Source organism: Phalacrocorax aristotelis, chromosome 14 (assembly GCF_949628215.1).
Source record: "Phalacrocorax aristotelis chromosome 14, bGulAri2.1, whole genome shotgun sequence".
Taxonomy (NCBI): domain Eukaryota; kingdom Metazoa; phylum Chordata; class Aves; order Suliformes; family Phalacrocoracidae; genus Phalacrocorax; species Phalacrocorax aristotelis.
In genome coordinates this window covers 5,258,024-5,278,133 of record NC_134289.1, presented here as the reverse complement: position 1 = coordinate 5,278,133, position 20,110 = coordinate 5,258,024, and the positions used below count along the sequence as shown (strand labels likewise).

Here is a 20,110-nt window from a genome sequence, read left to right as displayed (position 1 = left end):
GGAAGTTGCCAAAAAGCAGCTGGAGCCCTACATTTTTGACCCAAAACCAGAGCTTGAACCTTTGTACTCTTTCCCTTAGTCTCCTCAGTATGCTGAACTGCAGCCTAGTTTTAACTCTGTACCCAGTGATCACATTGACTTGTTCTTTGGGTGACGCTTTATGAAATACTTGTCTGAACCACAACCACACTTTGCCTTACTGCACTTATGTAATCACACTCAGAAATAGCTTTATGGCTCTTGTGATAAAACCAGTTCTTCAGAAAGCCATATTAACAAATAGTTTCTGTTCTTGCTAATCCTAGAAGAAAATCTTCCAAACAAAAACCCCTCCAAGATTACATTGTCTATACAACTGTGTATTTCCACTTATTTCAGAGATTCCTGTTCTTTACAACAAGTTTGGTATAACACCTTCAGTCTATGCATGATGGTGTTAAAATTTTCACAGCAATGTTAACTTAGTCTCGTTGGTTTGTGTGTAAATTTATATTAGCTTATATACACACACTAAACACATTTAGAAAGACAACGTCTGAAGTATGAGCACAACACACAGGCAACACTCTGGGGCTGCGGGAATCCTGACTTCAATATTCTCTAATTTAAAATGTATTTCTGAATGTAACTCCTTAAAATGACAAGTCCAAACACATGCAGTCAGCCTGCACAGTTCCTAGCCAGACTGTTGCTTTAGCATGGAGACACAATGACTCTTGTGGGCAGAGAAGCAACCGTCAGCAACAACAGCCCAGCATTGGTAGTGCAGCAACATGCATTTGTTCTGACAAACTGCTGCTTTTATTTTATACCTTTTTCTGTGTGTGCACATACATCCAGAGTCACATACACTCAAGAAATGTCAAAGAAAACCTGTCCGTGGCCCCATGAAATGCATTCCTTCCTATATCACATTTTCTACTGGAAGCAGATGTATGAAAAGGAAGAACTGCCCATATTTCTTAATAAAGTGAAGTTTCTAAGAAGTTAGTATCTTCAGCACATCAGTCAGGAAAAAAAAATTATATACCATGTTCACAGAAAACTTTTTCAGATCTAAAACAGAGGCAAGAAACATTAGGTTAATTACAGTTTGAAAATAATTGCCCTAAGTTTAATTTATGTTAGTTGGTTAGACAACTTAAGACAAACCTGTACCTTTGGAGTAGAGGTAATAAAAGATATTAACTGTCTCTATCAGCATTGTTTGGTTTCATCTGTAGGCCATCATGGTTACAGCAACTCTATACTATTCATTTCTTATCACATACCACAACTTCTTTTGGACAGCAGCAAATCTGAAAAAAAAATCAGTATGAAAAATTGCTGAATAAACTCAACTACCTATAAAACAACCTGGACTCTCCCATTAGCTCACAGTATTTCATTGCCTCTTAACTCTACTCTGTAACATTTTGTTCTGAAGCCAATACCTTACTCATTAATGTCATGCCTTGAAAGTGTAATGGTAATGCCTTCCTAGCCCCAGTACTTCCCTCTGCTAGAGAACATATGATGAAAAACTCACTTCAGGGACCAAGCAATGATTCCCCGATCTTCAACTACACAGTTGAGGATGTATTAAAAGTATAAAACTACAATACTGCCTTTTTAATTTGAAACATTATTCTTGTTATTAGCAATTTTCATTTCCAAAACCTGATTTTGACACAGTCACCAGAAAACTGAACTAAAGAAAAATTTGATCTAGAGATTAGTTATATCATTCTGAAAAAAGTCATCACATTCATGCTTCATAGGTCTAACGAAACATGCATCTAGCTCAATAAAGTTGAAGACTGTATATATCTAAGATAGTCCAGTGGCAGATTTATGTACTGCCATAAAAGAATGATGTTAACTGTTGGTAAAGTCACAGGGCAGTAAATACCCGGTCTGCTGACTTCCAGATTATGCAGACTGAACAGTTTTGTATGTGGGAACAGATGCAGGCCCCTTACTTTTTCTTCCCTTGTTCTTTATTATGTTGCCCTTAACAAATAAAAGGTGTTGGCTCTTCCAAAAGCCCTCTTTCAGGTTTTATTCTTCTAGACTACTGCTTTTGGTTGCCATCTCACTGAGAAGTCTTAACACTTTTAATCCCTACTCATTCTAATTCGAGTTCAGAGTTGCCCTCTCAGAGTAAAAATCCTTCACAGACTTACTGTGTCCAACTTCTGAGATAACCAATTTGTGAGTCACTTCGCTTACTCTGTCCATCCGCCCTGTTGCCCTCTAAACCTACATAACACTTGAAAAACAGCTTATCTTTACAAAGGGAATAACAGTGCTCAGAAGTGCTCAAATACGATAAATGAGAAACATGTATCCAAACCAGGGTATTTAGCTTTATAATTATGCTGTCATATAACCAACATCCAGAAATAATTACAAAAGTTTTGAGAGGCTCACTACACAATAAACAATAACATGTTTAAAAAGGCAAAAATTAGACTTTCTGTACCATACTTGCTATATTGCCCTGGCCTTTTTTCATGTTACAAATAATCAGATGATGGAAATGAAAGGAGAGAAAGAGATTACCCCTATCTTAACTAATCCTTAATTAGTCTCCACATTTCCAAAGGCCACACAGCATGTGAAATCCCTGAAAACAATTTCATTCTTAGAAGAATTACATATAGCGTCTTCAAGTCCTGCTGGAAATTCAAAAACTCAAGGTAATCCTCTCTCAGTAGGTGCAATTTTTTTGCAACAGATTTTGCTCTCGACAGTCAAGAACGACCTAAACAGCATGAAGGAAACTATTAAAGCTCTCAAAGAAATGGAAGGAACGCAAAACTTTCTTCTTTCTTTCTGAAGAATATGTTTTTCAGTACATTGCTGGCCACAAAGTATTTAGGTCTGAATTCCTTAATTTATGGAGGACTCCATAACCAAAATATGACAGCAGTCCATTTTGGTGATATGGGTGCTGCTTAAAACATAGTAGTCACTCCCTGATTCTTACTTGATTCTTCATTCCTAAAAATACACAGGCTTTTTTCAGTATCAAGGGTAAAAGACTGATTGCTTAACTTTCCCTTAGAACACTATTATCAGCTCTTGCCATCTAAAGGGAAAACGATAGCTTTGGTTGGTCAGAGATCAGAGAATCTCCAGTTTTACACTGGCTCAACTGAGATTAGAATTTGATCTATTGAAGTGATTTGCTGAGACATGCTGTGTGAAAGAAAAAAAGCTCAACAAGACGAAACTTTATAAGGTTGTTTGCTGATCACCAGCTGTTGGGCAGCCCACAGAGCAAACAAAGCCAACTAAGAAAGTGGATGATACCATCTAGTGGCTGGCTCCCACCCTTTGGCGCATGACTCGCACACCTCCACAGACCTGCAAGCTCAAAAACTCCTGCTTGGCAAAGCTGTACTCGCAGTGGTACATTTGGAGAAAGTATCAGAGAGCAGACTGTCCCTGTCAGAGTAGAGGGAGAGTGTTAAAGGTAAGGAAGGTATCTCGAGGGGGGGGACGCAGCAACCTAAGCTCCCTGTGAACACTCCTGTTACCTTGTAATTATCAGCGCTGCTCCAAAGCTGTGTGGAGGGAACAGCCCTGCAGCATCAGACAAGAAGGGAGGAGTGGAAGGAGGATTCAGTTTCCAGTAAAGAGAGTTCATTCATCAAAGTCCTTTCCTCCCTACCCTGAACTGTCTGCCTTTTCCTACCATAGCTAATCTTTACTAGAGCTGACCTTAGAGCACACACCCCTCCCAATATTTTAGATGAAGAGACAGATATGCAACATATACCATTACAGTACCAAAATCAGATATTACCAGGGCGTTTATTCCACCACGGCAATTTCCAACTTTTTTTACTCTGTGGCTACCACGTTTTCCTCCTCTCACCTCCAAATCTCAAACCCCTGTCTCCTCAAAACTCTCCTGTAAGCTCTCAACCTTTGCCCATCTCTGTCTCCTTGGTCTCCTGAACAAATCAGAAGACTTTGTCAGCTAAAATTTTGTGCTGCCTCTCCATCTTTGCTCTTTACTGTTTGGGAACTACTGGTCAAGAGCATAACCAGGAGTATGACGGAATGGCTAAATAATCAGGGATGTAAGTCCCGGTGATTTGGGATATTCGCTGGTTCTTTAATTAACTTTCTATAAGATTTCAGACAAGATGCATTTTCTGAACCTTGTTTTCTAAGGAAAAGTATCTAAGGATAGGCTACACCCTTATCATTAATCAGTTTCTAAAATTCTATTTTAAAAATGAGAATTGCACTTTTGGATTTGCTCAGGTATTTCTCTTCCAAGCCATAGATCATTTCCTTCCTATACCAAAGCAACAAAAACCATTGTAATAGCACTATCTCACAGATTAAAGTGAGACTCTGAAGATCCAAGCTTCCCAGAGAATTAGAATAAAACATAAGCCTGCTCTCAGAGATGTCAGTGCCCTTCAACAGAAGCAGGAATGCAAGTGCTCTGGACTTAGAAACTGCATAAATCCAGATCTGAACAAACTGATTCAGCTACTGCTACAGGCCTACATACGGCAATACAAGCTTCCCCGCAAGACAGTTCATAATGACTTAAGCAAGATATTCTTTGCAGCTGTCTGTGTTAGTGCAGTGATATTTGAACACAAAATCATCAAAAATTTGGTATATTTGAATGATCTTTTTTGATCAACAGTGTGCAAGAGTATAGTTCTTTCTTTCATGGGGACTTAGAGGAATTACATGTTTGATTTTTTAGCTGCCTTTGAAAAAAACTCAGTTTCATTACCTATATTCCACAAACTTAAGCCGCAGTGAGAATCTGATCTGCAGACCAAATTCAGGCTGTTTCAATATGCCCTAGTTTACATAGGCTTTTTTATTTTCACTCATTTTAGAATTAGTCTAAAAGCGCAAATGACTGCAAATACCACAGAACACGACTCGTCTTGTTCAGAACCATGCCTCTCTCACCCTGCAGGAATACAGGATTTCAAGCTTTGAGCAGAGGCTGATGAATGAAATAGAATTTCGCCTTGAACGTACACCAGTGGATGAATCAGATGATGAAGTCCAACATGAGGAAATCCCTACAGGCAAATACATAGCACCGATCTTTGATAAGAGGCTCAAGCATTTTCGAGTAATGGAAGGATCTCCTATTACATTCACTTGCAAAATAGTTGGAATACCTGTCCCCAAGGTAGGTCATTCTCACTCTTAGCGGTAAAGGAATAAAAATCAGCTACTCACTATTTTTTATACATCCCTCTGGGAAGTCTCAGTCCTAAGAACTAGGCTCTGTGGAGAGAGCTCTAAAACAAATTATTTCTCCTCACACTTTCTAAAATAACAATATCTGCTCCTGAGCATGTATCAGGCCTTGATGTACTGTATGGACTGCCTCACAACCATCTGACTCCAAGAGAAACAGAACTTCATAAACCCTCAAAAAAGTAACTTCTCAGAAAGACAAGAACTGATCTGAGATTGCCAGTAATGTGCCTATAGCCAAGAAACAAGAACCTGACATGCCCAGCTATGTAAAGGAGATACGCAGCTTTCTGAGTTCAGCCTGGAATCATTCTATTTCACATTGCAACTGGTCTGGAAATTTTATATTCTAAAATTTTTACTAGCAATTGGTCAACTTATTTCATATTCTTATCTACATCTTTACTAGTCAATATTCCACTACAGAGCAAGTGTTAAGCCACTGCCGGGGGGGGTGTGGGGTGTGTGTCTGATCACTACAGGTTTACTGGTTCAAGGATGGCAAGCAGATTTCAAAGAAAAACACGCATTTCAAAATGAACAGAGAAGAAGATGGAACATGTTCTTTACATATTGAAGCTTCTACTAGTGATGATGATGGCAACTATACGATTATGGCTGCAAACCCACAAGTAAGGTGTTTTATTTTCCTCTACAAAAATGCCTGTTTCATCCTTTTCTAATATATGTAAACAGGAATACAGATTGGGCCATGTAGTCTGACATTGAGAGGTGACTGTACCAAAAATCAGATGCTTCAGAGGATAGCAGAGGAAACTGTGTAATGAAGAATGGTTAAACTACTCCCCTATTCTTAGACAACCCAGTCACAATCATTAAGGACGTTTATTCACATTAATCACTCCTGCCCTGTCTTCTGACCACTCCCCCATTGCTGACAGATACCTTCTGAGATGTGGTGACAAGACAGACATGATAGCGCAGGCAGAAAGAATAGAGCAAGGGGAAACAAAAAGTTACACCAAATTTGGAAGTGTTACCAAACACAATAATTCTTTATCTAGGAGGTGAAGATGTGGATCTGCAAATAGACTCATCCCCTAATACCATTCTCCTTCACCCTATGTGCTAGCTTAGCTGTTTATTTAGCCGTACACTCAAGCAGATCAGGCAACTTTTTCCAGTTTAAATTTTTCTTTTTTCTGATTTATATTTCAGCCTGACTACTTTTCAGTTTCTGTGTGGCTGCATAAACAAGTATGCTAGTACAAAGGTACCAGCAGACAGGACCTGTGGAGACACAGGGGCAGGAATAAACAAGCAGGGACAAACACTATTTAAGCTGGTTTTCATAGCACCACTGCTAAATGCATCGCCACAGCCTTGAAGAGTCTGAGAAACACACTGCTCTAGACACACAAAGAAACCCCTGCCTCAACTGCACTGCACGCTAATAGCATTTGCTTTGAAAAAGTAATATTTATACTATAGTTCAGCTACTTCATAAAAATAAATCCTCATGCATTTGCAAATGTTGAATATTTATACTTTTAAATGAAATGAGCTATTAACCAACTATTAATTCTGTTTCCATTGTGATTTGCAGGGGAGAATCAGTTGTTCAGGCCACCTGATGGTTCAGAGTATCCCTGTTCGGGGCCGAATATCAACAATTCAGCCTCACAGGTAAAAGGAAAGACAAGTCTTTCAGACCCTCTTTATGCTTCTTACTGAAGGCATTCAACATAACTAGCTACTGTACTTCAATTCACTCTGTACTGCAGTTCTCAACCATAAAATGGAAATAGCAGCAGCAGTTCCCTCCCAACAGGTCACTCCTAGAATGTAGTATTTTTGAAGGCAGTCTTCAAATACAAGGAAGTTTAAGTGAAGTATTATTTCATTTACCTGTTGCTGTGGAGTTAAAGGCAAGGGATAGATCAGCAAGATGAAATTCAGCCAAAAAAGCAAAAAGAAGGAAAGGACAGCTTGGGAATCCAAAGATGCTACATGATATAGTTAACGTGATAATCTTTCTAAATGGAAAATATGCAAGTATTAAATTACAACCAGTTAATTTCTATCTGCCCTTTTCTTTAACTCAAGCTGTTTATCCTTTTCCAAAATTGCTTCCTTCTTTTAAGGATTAGGAAATAAAAGGTTGACTTCCAAACATATACACACAATTTTTGTGCTGCAGAACACGACCCCGGGTGCCAGAAGGAGACAAAGAAGCAGTTCAAGAACGCTTTTTCAGGCCATACTTTCTACAGGCTCCAGGTGACATGGTAGCACACGAAGGGCGACTTTGTAGGTTGGATTGTAAGGTATTAACTGTTTCCTCTGTTCATTCTCACTTTCCCTGCCTCTGTACGTGTATTGCTAAGTGTTTTCATGTTCTTTATTGCATGCATGAACACTTTCTGTTAAAGCTTTAGTGCTTCATTTTAAAAATTATATCTCATTGCCACTGTCTTTGAGCTAATTCAGGGGATTTCTTTTCCACACATGCTATCTGGAATGAAGAACACAGAAAACACAACCCCAGAAACAGAAGGCTCACTTACAAGGTTGTTCAAATTACTAGATCCTTTACCAGGTCAAACTCCTGAAGTTCAACTGGGAATGATAGGTCCTCCTGCTCCATTATCAGATTCTTGAACATAATCCAGAATAGCACAAAACCATGAGAAAGAGAGGATTCAGCATGTTCTATTCTGTTCAAACAAATGTTCCCATTGTATTGGACTGAATTACTGAAGATTAATACTCCCTGTAAAGAGGGAACAGAGCCCAGTTCATGTTATGCTTCCCCAGCATGCACAGATGCAGAAACATGCCCATTTACAGATTCAAATCCCCATGAGAGAGTTGTCAGAGGTTAGAGTACACGCAGTGAAGACCCTGTTATTGCACAGCTTTAAAAAACTCATGTTGGTAGTCCCTCCATGTCCCAGTAGCACAGCAAAGGTGGTAGTGCTAACACTGACCTCTTCCATGCTCCAGAATGTCTCCTGCCCTGAAGAGGGTAGAAGCTCTGAAGCAGAAGTTAATGCCCTGAAGATGCACAAGATTCATTACCACTTAATTTATGGTGTAAAGTTTACTAGGGAGCATGCCAAAGAATTTGGTTATTCTTAGCTCTGCTATCCTGGCAGAGCTTGTGAAGCCTTAAAGCATGTCTGGTATCGCACAAACCTGGAAGACACCAGTCCTCGTTCAGGCAAGTTCAACCTCCCTCTTTCGGTTTGTAGAATATTGTTTGGAAAGCAATATTTTAGACATGAGTAAGTACTTCTATCTATTGGAAAGACCTTTAAGACTATAATACAGTCTAATAATCTTTCCAATAAATACTTGATCTATAGTGTTCTAAAGCATGTAAGTTTAAAGCTACAAAGAACTGTATCATTCTTCATCAAATTTTATGAAATACAAAGTCATTTGTACAGAACTCTTCTTCATCTCTGTTAAAGTCTGCAGTGGTTTAGATTCAGAGTTTTGATTTATACTCAGCACTAAAAAAAAACTAGCAGATTACTCGGTCTCTTGTGAATCTGATATATAACCAAGTTTCTTCCTTTTTGACTAAGAAAAATGTAGGCATTTCATGTATTTGTTCCTCTTGGGATTTTGTTGCTTATTTGTTTTCTGTTTTTCTCCCTTTTAGAACTAATCAGCAGAAAAAGAGAAGCTGAGAAATAATTAAAAATATATCTTTCTGTTCTAGATTCTGCCATCATTCAGATGGTATCTGAAAAAAGGCTTACCCATGAATTTACTAAAATCTATTTGTCAGTTTGACATTTGTCTCTAGCTGTTTCACTGTCTGTTAGGTGAGCGGGTTACCAACTCCAGACCTGATGTGGCTTCTGAATGGCAAACCTGTGCTACCAGATGGCAGACACAAGATGCTGGTCAGAGAGACTGGAGTTCACTCTCTGCTTATTGATCCTCTCTCACAAAATGATGCTGGAACTTACACTTGCCTTGCCACTAATAAAACAGGACAAAATTCATTTAGTCTGGAGCTCACTGTTGTAGGTAAGACTCACCAAAGAACTAGTCACAATGATGAAGTTACTTGTACGCACTTCTTCAAACTTACTTACTACCTACACAGACAAGTATAAAGAAACAGTTGATGTACTGAAAGTAGGAGAGTTCAACAGCTATAAAACTCACCTGATGGGGGGAAGTGGACCTGGTGCTCAGCTGATAGGTGCACTCATGTTATTAACAGAGGGCTGTGAGAATTCTGTCTCATTATCACTATACCTCTCTTGTCTTGGTAAAATGACATTCTTAATTTACTCCCCAGAAAATGCTTAGGGTTTAAATTCATAATATACATTAAGGTGTCCTAGATTTCAGTCCCAATTTTATTAGTTTAAGAATGTTTTAAAACAGAAATACACAAATCTGAATACTGTTCTTTAATAAAGCCTTACAAGATGTGAGATATTGTCATTCATAGGTCTGGCATTAATTTCCTGCAATGTAGTATGTTTAGACACATTAGATATGCATACATTCTGCCTGTTAGTTTCTTTATGTTCCCTTACAGAGGCTATGTCATGGCATTTCACTTTCCTTCCAATATCCCATTAAAAATTCACAACCTATTTTGATATCACAAGAATAATTTTTGGTCGTGTTCTTCCATACTGTTCAAAGCGAAACAGAGCATAAAGTATCTGTTGTTCAAGAATTCTTCTTTTTCCAGCAAAGGAAGTACAAAAAGCCCCCATGTTTTTGGAGAAGCTTCAGAACTGTGGTGTTCCTGAAGGGTACCCCGTCAGATTAGAGTGCAGAGTTGTGGGAATGCCACCCCCCATATTTTACTGGAAGAAGGATAATGAGACCATCCCATCAAACAGAGAGAGGATGAGGTACTGTACCATTGTACCCATGCTTGGGAGTTTCTTGTGGCTGGAGTAATTGTTTCCATGAAAACCTGTGTGATAAGTACAGGTGGTGGTGTTCTTAGAACAACTTCTTTCACCTACATAAAGTTTTTAAAAGCTGGCTTCACTGTGAGGTGAACAATAGCTATTTCCTTGGTTCAGAATAAAGGTGTGGAGCATAACATGCCACTGCTTCAGAGAGTGGTGATAGACGTTTTGGGCCATAGGCCTGATACAGCATAAGCACCTTCTAATCAAAGATACTATGACATGGTATTTTAATGCATTTTAGCACCCTATTCTCTCTCTAAACTAGTTTTTCCTCAGTTTAGTTCTAACTATGGATTAATTCAAACTCAGAACAGTTAGAACACAGTTTTGAATGCTGCAGAGCACAGAATAATAGAGGGTTTAGCATATCAGATATAGAGGCTGATAACAAAGTTTGGTCACAAACATAGGCAAAGACTTTGATCCATGCTTACAAAATACAACAAAGTTCTGGTTCAGCTGTTGCATTCAAATGCCTCGCTATTTTTTAGGTTTTGCAAAAGAAAAGCTGATGAAATAATATGCCTGGCTGTAATTAATGAGAAATTACTTATTTTCATTTAATTTTAAAGACTTCTACTTCAGCATAAATCTGATTTTTATTATTTTATTTCATTTGGCTCCAACTAATGATTTGATGCAGTTGTTGGATCTCTGAGATCAACTTCAAGAAGTACTGCATTTTCAGATGCATACCCTGCAGGCTCTCTTTAAAGAAAGCTGGCTCCACAGCAGCACTTGTTATGAATGCACACCTATCATGAGGGAAAGCTTACTTGAAAAAATCCTTCTGTGGTCCCTCTGTCCCCACTCAGAGACTGCTGTTCCTCTCCGAAAAGCCCACCTGACTCTCATCTTCTATAGCCTGTAGTCTTTATTCCTCTGCCTCTAGGCAGATTACTCAAGGATTTATTTCAAGTACTGGTACAGTCACAGGAATTATGATTATGGTTATACACCTGCAAACACTGTAGCTAATACAAAATGAACAAGTGTCCTAAAACGCCTCATTTCCAGTTGTTTTGTGGAAACTTAGAAAACAAGTTGTTGCTTCAGCTCAGCAGAGGACTGACGAGGGAAGCCTCCCACACCTCACAATGCCAGGAGCTGACGTCAGGCTTGTAACACCTCTGCTATGTCAGCCAGTCGTGACCAGGCTGCTGGCCCCCAAGGTTTCGAGCAGTTCTGCACAGGCCCACATGAGTGGTGGGCAGCGTTGTCCTTGTTTGTCCCTGTCTTGCCCCACTGTTATCTTCCTGCCTGAAGCCAAGAGACCTTTTCTGTATCATGATATGGACATGCATGAGCTTCTAGACTACCGCACCCCCAGCATAAGGCAAATTACGGAGTGCAGGGAGCAAAGAGTGAACGTTCCTTTTTTTAATAGAGCTGTCAGAAGCACAAGATGTCCTCTTGACCTGAAATTCTGTCATTTGATGTTTCATTCCAGTTCATATGGAAACAAAATCTCAAATTTCAGAACTTCTTACAACTTCAAGTATTCTGATGTGCTTGTCTTCCACCTCTTCCTTTAAAATGAGGGAAACAATGGGGCTGATATAAAGCACCAACCACAGCCTAGAGGGCAGAGAAGCCTCAGTTCTCTGATACACTGCTGAACAGTTTTTTCCTGGAAGTTGCAGCCAGAAAGTCTTGGATCACTGAAGAGCAAAGGAAGAGGAGGAAATAATGAAGCAGGTTTCTTTTAGAGTGTTAGCGAAACAAATCTTTAAGATTTTACCACTCAGGCATCTTCTCATGGAAAAGGGTGCCATAAGAAAGCTTCTGACTCGCTCCAGTTAGTGTTGTGAAAAATATCACAACTTTGCACAAATGTTTTTGGTATTTTGTTACGCTATTCTTCCAGTTTCTGAATTACGAAAAAATACAATATGACCGTGCAGCAGCTTTGCATGGGTTTAGTTCATTGGAATTAAATAAACAATTCCAATATTAACACATACAGAACAACAATTCAGCTCACACTGTCACACCATGCCTTTGCACAGCTGAGAGGAGCAAGAACAGATTTCAGCTACTCTGATTATTGGTTGGGGCCATACTGAAAGCAAATCTATTGACTATAAATGTCTTGGACTGCTACCTCTTTGAGAATAGAAGTTACAATTTATCTATTTCATATTTAATATACATACTGTGAAACCTCAAAGTTTATATGCTCTTGAGAAATGCTAATTCCAAAACACTTGTTTTCCCAGCATGCATCAAGATACAACAGGGTATGTCTGCCTCCTGATTCAACCTGCCAAGAAAGCAGATGCTGGCTGGTATACCTTGTCTGCAAAAAACGAAGCTGGTATTGTCTCTTGTACTGCTAGACTTGACATATATGGTAGGTATTAGCTAGTAAATAAAACAAATCAGAATTTATTTTCTTTGACTGGTCCCAGCCCTCACCTAGTTCTTAGTCCATAAATCGCTGGTTTTGACATGAATTAGAAATTAGTGCCACAGCATGGCCACAGCTTAATATGGCCACCAGGAGGCCATAACTATACAGCTAAATGACCATATTTATTAGCTCTCCTGCATCAGTTTACAGGCAGGTAAAAACAGAAGAGGGGTTTTGCACAGTGTTCTCTACTCCCGTTTTCCACCTTCCAAACTCCCATGACACATAAGCATAAAGTAAACATGTATTCAATTTGAACCTTAACTCTCTTCCCTCTGACACACGCCTGTGCTGCAGCCCTGACCTGAGATAGAACAATAAATTGCATACAAGAAAGCAGACCCCTTCTTATATGGAGCATGTATGATGCAAACTATGTCTAATTAACGGAGGCTAGTTTGCACCTAATATGTCTGTCTAGGACTCGGAAGGCCCCTCCCCAGTTCAAGAACTACAGCACATAATTTAATTACTCTGGATCTATGCAAGATATAATAGTTAAGACAATTTATCTAGAGGAAGAGAGTACTTTGATCACTTAAGCAGCGTAATAAAGCAGAAGATACATTCCACAAACTATTGGATTATAGCCATACCCTCAAAGGAAAAAAAGAACATGTTTTCAACCTTGTATTTACAATTTATAAAAAAACCCACCACTTAATTATCAGGGATAACCACAGGCCACCAGTGCATCTCTGTCAGTTTTCCGCCACCTCGTGGTGATATAGACAATAGTAAGGTAATGCTCCAGAAGGCTGGTGAGAGTCTGATTCAAAAATTGTCACATAAAATGAAAAATAATTGCTTAGGTATCTAAATGTTGCAACACATAAATTTTCATACACAGGATTCAAGGCACATACAGGGAAAAGATGGAAAGCAAGAAAGGCTTCCTGATTCCAACCTCATTTTCCAAAGACTCTGCAAGTCTTACACACCAAAGGGAGTGTCAGAAATAATCTTTCTTTGTGCTATTTTGAATGGATGGGGTTAGGGGATTGAAAGTGTGGTCTGATATTTGCAATTCCATGTGTATTGTTGAAATAGAAACAAATTGGGGGCTGCAAGAAAAAAGGAGACTCTCTTTCAAATATTTCCACATAGACAGGGTCAAACTTCAGCATGGAAAGATAACGAGCATTTCCTATAAATGCTTAACATGTAATTGTAGGTGTCCCACACTAACCTATTCTCAGAGTATTGTTGCCTGAACTTCTACCCTTTCATTTTAATTGCTGACAGATATATTTGTTGAGTTTGGGTGCAAACCTGGAGGTTTTGTACAGATAAATACTGGCAAAGATAATACCAATTTTCCCTTTCTGAAGTGTTTTAAGATTGACAACTGTTAAATATTATATACTGACTAAATATTCTTACAAAATTGTATCAGTATTTGTTCATACGGGAGTATGTTGAATGTTACTTTTAAATTACTGAATACGTGTCTTTGGATTACGTTTCTTTCAGTATCTTTAAAAAAATCTAGGAAATGTGTTACTAGTTGTAAGTAGTAGAGGGAAATAAAAATTGTAATAACTTCTTTTTAAAAATTCCCTATACTATTACTTTGAAATTAAATATCACCAAAAAAAAAAAAAAAAAAAGAAAAGAGAGAGAGAGAAAGAAAAGTTCCCCAGAGGATAGAGTAGTACAAAATCAGAGCCATGTCCAGTTTGTTCATCTCTGTTCATGCTATGGTACATTTTTAGTTTTGGTTGCAAGAGCTTTGGAGAAGGCTCCAAAGATTAAATGATTAAATTTTGGACTTAGTGAAATCCATGTCAACATTGCCACTGAACTGAACAGGGACAGAATTCCACCTGTAGACTTCAATAAAAATACTCAGCATATAAACTACATAAATGATAATATTTGAAGGAACAGACCCTAAAACAGGGAACAACAACGCTGTGCTCTCTTCAAGGATGTCGGAAGCAACTTTTCAGTTGTGTGCACTGATTTCTCTTGTTTCATCGCTAAGTTCATTAGAGGTTTATACAGCCTATTCTGTTTGTGTTGCTTCAGCTCAGTGGCACCGTCAAATTCCACAACCAATAAAGCTTCGACCTGGTGGCAGCCGGTATGCAAATCTTACCGGTCAAGGACTTGACATTTTTTCTGCCTTCCCAACTACTGAAAGCCCTATGCTGTTTTCGTCCCCAACCCAAAAGATGGTGGAGAGCGAAGAACTTTGAAAAACACGCAATTGTTCCAGTTACACCTGCAGAGATACTAGAACTGTGAAAAAGAAGAAGAAAAAAAAAAGAGGTACAAGTCAAGATGCTCAAGGTTTACAAGCAACTTGTTCGTAATTAAGTGTACTGCTGCTGCAAACGTTGCAAGTAACATATCATACAAGACTTTTGCATATTATTTTACTGCAGGATAATTGTGGTATGGAGTGTTGTGCAATAAATTCAGTACTGTGTAGTTTGCTAAGAATTACATAGTAAACATAGTTTTCAGCACTTAAAAGCCAATACCACTTGTACTGCTTGAATTAAAGCTACTGTACCGTAGCAAGCCATGTTAAGGATTGATGATGTTTAGCTGGAATACTGCAGTGAAAACACTGACATTGCAACAACAACAATCCTGAATGAGGGTAAACAACATGACTTTGAATGTAATTCTGAAAAAACATGCCAGATAATCACAAAGCACAAGTTAAAGGGAAAAGATGTAACTCATTTTTATATATTATTATGCCAGATAATCTTAGATATTTTGAACTCAAGACTAGATAAATATAGTGTTTCATGTAGGTACAGCTGCATACCCTATATATTTATATTTGTGTGTGTGTGGACTCCATGAACTGTGTACTCATGGTGTAAGGATTCATAAAAAAGGGTACAGGGCATGTGCATAAGACGTTAACATAGGAACCCGCAATCCCTGTTGTCTGAAGCACATTCCCTAGAGCCCAAGGCTGAAACTATTTTCCAGATGTGCTTCATATTTTTCTTTACAATGTTAGTGATTCTCTGTCTTTAAACACAGATAATATCAAGCTTGTAACATCACTGGTTTTAAATAGCAGTCTCTTTTCCTAATTTTTAATGTGACTAAAAGAAAAGTGCATCTATCATCTAGCTCATTTTTTAACTTACTGAGAAGGAATTATGATCTGGTGGAATTTAAATTTTCACCATCATTTAGGAAATAATCACAAGTGTGGTGTCTATTATAAAGACAGAAAATTCTGTTAATATACAAAAGTTATGAAGTTAAGCAACAGTTAGGCGCAAAGAGCTAAAAAACCTACTGTAAAGAAAGTAGTAATAAATAAAGCAATTTAATGAAAGTGCAACAGGTGTTGAGTGACAACACTTAATGACTGATTTAAATGTATTTAGCATCTACACAGTTGCATTAATACCTCCCAGCACTTAGAATCTGTGAATTTCCAAGATGATTTCCCACATCTCTAAATTATAGTTATCCCTCCTCTTTGGACATTATTTTCAAGCAGTTGTTACTGCTTTCAACATGGCTGGAGAATGCAACTAAGTCCTGATGAAAGTCACAGAGATGAGATGAAAAGAAAAATTAACAGATACTTTCATTTTAGACCTTATTTGGATTTTTTCAAAGTTAAAAATGTAACTTAAAAAACATTACATATGCAAAGAAAACAATGAGGTGTTATCTTAAGAGCAAAATGATACTGGATATAGCCAGAAACTGAGAAAGAGATAGCCTTTCATTGGGTTTCCTACAAATACAGCTTACGTTGCCTCTAACTGTTGCATTCCCTAAGGGTTTAGAGGAAGTAAATTTCTTGTATTGTTCCACTTCCCACCTGAGTGAAGAACATAAAGCAAAACCATCCTTGTAACTTTCATTCTTTTCTTAGAAATCTCAGGCAATTCACCCCAGAATGAACAGACCAGGAAGCTAAAATACTTTCTTCTCCTGAGAGACAAAAGAAGGTGCAGGTATTTCAGTGGGAAAGCAGAAATACCAGTTGTTGCCCATGTTGTACCTCCTCCATGGCAAACAAAACAAAACGAATAGCTATTAAAAGTGAAGCACTGATTCAACTGACTTCAGTTATGGGGTGCCCAACTTAAGACACATTGTGGGTCTGATTTTCCAGGATAGAGAACCTTCTGCTCCTCTTATCTTCACTTGTTTTTCGAATGGCTTAGGGATTCCAGAACTAAACCTGGACTGAGTCAGAGCTGGACAACCCAAAATCTGAAGTTTCCCATATTAGTAACTACTCTTGGGAAAATAATCCAAAGGAAGTTATTGGATTTTGCTTATTTAATCCAGTGCTGTTGGAAAGTGGGAAGAGAGGAAATGAAAGATCAAACTATACTCCCATCTACAGCCCTGGTCTTCCCATTACTTCATGCCAGAATTGAAAGGTAGATTTTGATCCAAAGTATTCCTAGTTGTATATTGGCCATCAGGCTTTATACCTAGGACAGGCTTAGTCAACCGACTGTCTGCTCAGAACTCTCCTGTGGCCCCCTGGCCTGGCTTTGAGTGAGGGGTTGGACGACCCCCTGAGGTTCCTTCAGACCTAAATCACTCTATACTTCCTAAATTATTTTATTTTCCACTGCCTGTTTGAATACCCTATGTGGATCAAATTACCTATTGACCGACTAGAAACTAAGAATTCAAGCAAGCACAAACTTTTCCTTTTTGACTGGGATATGCCCTATTAGGCAATTCTAACTACAAGAGCGATCACGTTAAGCAGAGTTCTTTACGTAGTTCAGAAGAAAGGAATGCTAGTACTTACTATTAGCAAATATCTGGTTACCGGTGCTGGAATCATACTTGTTAATATTACTGACAGTAGTAGTGGTTCTCACATTTTACAACATCAGACAACACACCCAAAAACTCAGTACATATTAAAATACAAAGTGCACAGAGAAAATATGTAAAACATATCTCTTCAACCTTTTCTCTGTGACTTTAGTGGAATGTCTCCAAACTTACATCATTTATAACCTGAACTGACAAGCTGAGGATTAAGTGGTACCATGTTTTTTAAAATGTACATTCAGTTCTTTGGAAATAGGAGGACAAGAAGCTGCTCCTGAAAGACTTTCCCAAAAATCCATGTAAGATGGATTAATACTTAGTCATTCAAGAAGGGGTCCCAGAAGTCTCACTGGGAGGTAGGCTACAGAGAATGAATCACCAAAATCTGTCAGCTGAACTATTACATTCTCTCCTTGACTAGCAAAAGAATCAAAACCTTACCCATCGCATCTCCCTACATGATGCAGAAATCAGTAATTTCAATGGCTTTCAGTGCATCGAATACAAACAAACACAGAACCTGATCCTAAATATTACGTAGTCATTACATTATGCTCATTAACTGCTACAGGACATTTCTCCTCTGCATATACTGAGCCCATAAAATGAGTATGTAAAGGAAGCTTATGTGAATGGATGTAAATGCTGTTAATTAGCAGTATTGATGTGCTCATCACAAAGAAGATGTGCTAGAAAAAGATACCAAAATTATGTCTGTGTTGTTAACTTGATGGAAAAGCCAAGGGAAAAAGGTTTGTGTAAGCAGCAGAGACAACACTGAGTTGTCACAAAACTTGTGATGCTGTTTGAGTTCATGTCCTATGAAGGATGGCGTTAACTAATCATACTGTGTCAAGATGCACTAGAGACTATGCAACTGTGCTCCCTTCCTGAGCAGCTTGGCTGTTCATTGTTTTTGTTTAATTGAATAACCAATTTGACTTCACACTAACAGGGTATTTCATTCTCTTACTCAGGACAGGCTACTGCAGCAACAAAAATCAATGGTAGAACTTCCACTGGAGTCAGTATCAGCTATTATCTTCCAAAAGTCCATTAAATCACCACAATGTGGAGCATAACATTGTATCAGAGAGATACAGAAATGCTCAGTTTTGTAACCTCTCAATTTTTTCTGATTCAGAACCTTGTAGATTGATCTAGTTTCTTGTTTCCTTCTAGTCCTGGTTTTGTATACAACCAGACAGAGGCACAGAGTATTTCAAAGAATAGCAGAAATGACAACTTTTCTGTTGCAAATATAAAAAGCAGAAGTGTTATCTTTGTTTTACAATTTTGGTCCAGCTTGGTGCAAACCCAGTCCTCAGCCGCATCACACAGCAGTTTGCATTGATACCGTTGGACTTTTTGCTTTAAAACAGCTGGATTGAGTTCCTTTGCTTCCATACAGAAGGTGGAGCATACCTTCTGAATGCGTCACGTCCGCTAAGGTGAGGAAAAGATGAGAGCACACACTTCAAAATACGAAAAGCCAAGTCTGCAGTCTTTATCTTAATATGTAAACAATCGCCAGTTCCAACTGTTTACAGTAATCATAGGTACTTCAAAGAAACAAATGTGGAATAAGAATTCCTTTAAGAACTGTGTTCTTAATGCTACCAGGTTTTAAAGCATTAATTTCTGGAAAATGTCTGTCTTCATACAAAATAATTAGCAAGATCTAATGAAATACTTTAACTGTTAAATATTGGAGAAGTGATTCATTGTTAATTGCCTTACTATTTCCAATACAAAAATGTTCACTTTGAGCCTTAAAATTATATTTTATAATTTTTTTCTTGATTAAAGTTGATATTTTTTATTTTTTGATCCAAAGTCATTCTCACTGGGAAGACAAATGTTAATGTCAGTTTTAAAGTATATTTTAAGGAAAAAACAAACACTTGCCTGTTCAGTAATGTATTTCCCTCCATCTCACCTAAACGTAAATAAATGCTTCAGAGTTGCGTACAAGAGTGTGTCCTTTACCTGTTCAAGTAATTGTGAAAGTCTGCAACAACACCGGAGGTTTCTTCAGAACTTCCCTGTGACAGCTGATTAATGGAATCAGGCCTTACATTATTTAGGAGAAAAACAGTTACATACTAGCCATGCTTCTAGCAGGTAGTTGTGAAATACAGTTGCTGCTTTTTTAAACGATTCTTAATATCCATTTGCTTTGGGTTTAAATCACGCTTTCTTTTTCTGATAACCTCAGCCCCTTATCAAAGCCTGAAAGAATAAGTTTTCTCCAGAGCACCAGATCAGAATCCAAGGAGTCTTTAGGCCAATTTGCATGTTTTAAAGGTCAACAGATTTGCCAAATTCTCAGTATTTTGGAGAATAATAGTCTCCAATGCCTGTGCTTGACCATATACTTCTTCCTACAGACTGTCATAGCTGAACTCCGTCGTGTCTCAAAAATTCATGCAATATCTCTCTACTACATTGGTCGCCTAGCCCACACACCCCCTGAACTGCCTGTTTACTGGGTCTAGGCCAATGCTCCTAGAAGCCTCCCTGTGCAGTAGGGCACCGGAGAACTGTTACAGAAAACTTACTTTTTCAACCCTTAGCTGTGTATCCAGCACTTGAACAAGGGAAAATTGAATGTGGGCCAAACACACACAGAGTGAATTCTACTCTTCCCTATACAGATCTTCAACTTGAATGATTTAGCACATTCTTTGCATAATGGTCTATTAGTAGACCCTGGAATGAATTTTCAATGAGCAGCAGATGCAAAACC

At 38.3% G+C, this 20,110-nt stretch overlaps 1 protein-coding gene across 1 annotated transcript in view; it reads left to right on the top strand.

Moving 5' to 3' along the window:
* The window catches only part of MYPN (myopalladin), a 63,655-nt gene extending 44,320 nt beyond the window's left edge, over positions 1 to 19,335 (top strand). The window contains exons 13-20 of the mRNA XM_075109644.1: positions 4,943 to 5,164; positions 5,718 to 5,867; positions 6,803 to 6,882; positions 7,397 to 7,523; positions 9,033 to 9,240; positions 9,923 to 10,088; positions 12,374 to 12,507; positions 14,599 to 19,335. Coding sequence (XP_074965745.1) covers positions 4,943 to 5,164; positions 5,718 to 5,867; positions 6,803 to 6,882; positions 7,397 to 7,523; positions 9,033 to 9,240; positions 9,923 to 10,088; positions 12,374 to 12,507; positions 14,599 to 14,768 — 1,257 coding nt within the window. The 3' untranslated portion in view covers positions 14,769 to 19,335. The remainder of the gene's footprint in view (positions 1 to 4,942; positions 5,165 to 5,717; positions 5,868 to 6,802; positions 6,883 to 7,396; positions 7,524 to 9,032; positions 9,241 to 9,922; positions 10,089 to 12,373; positions 12,508 to 14,598) is intronic.
* Positions 19,336 to 20,110: the final 775 nt, after the last annotated feature.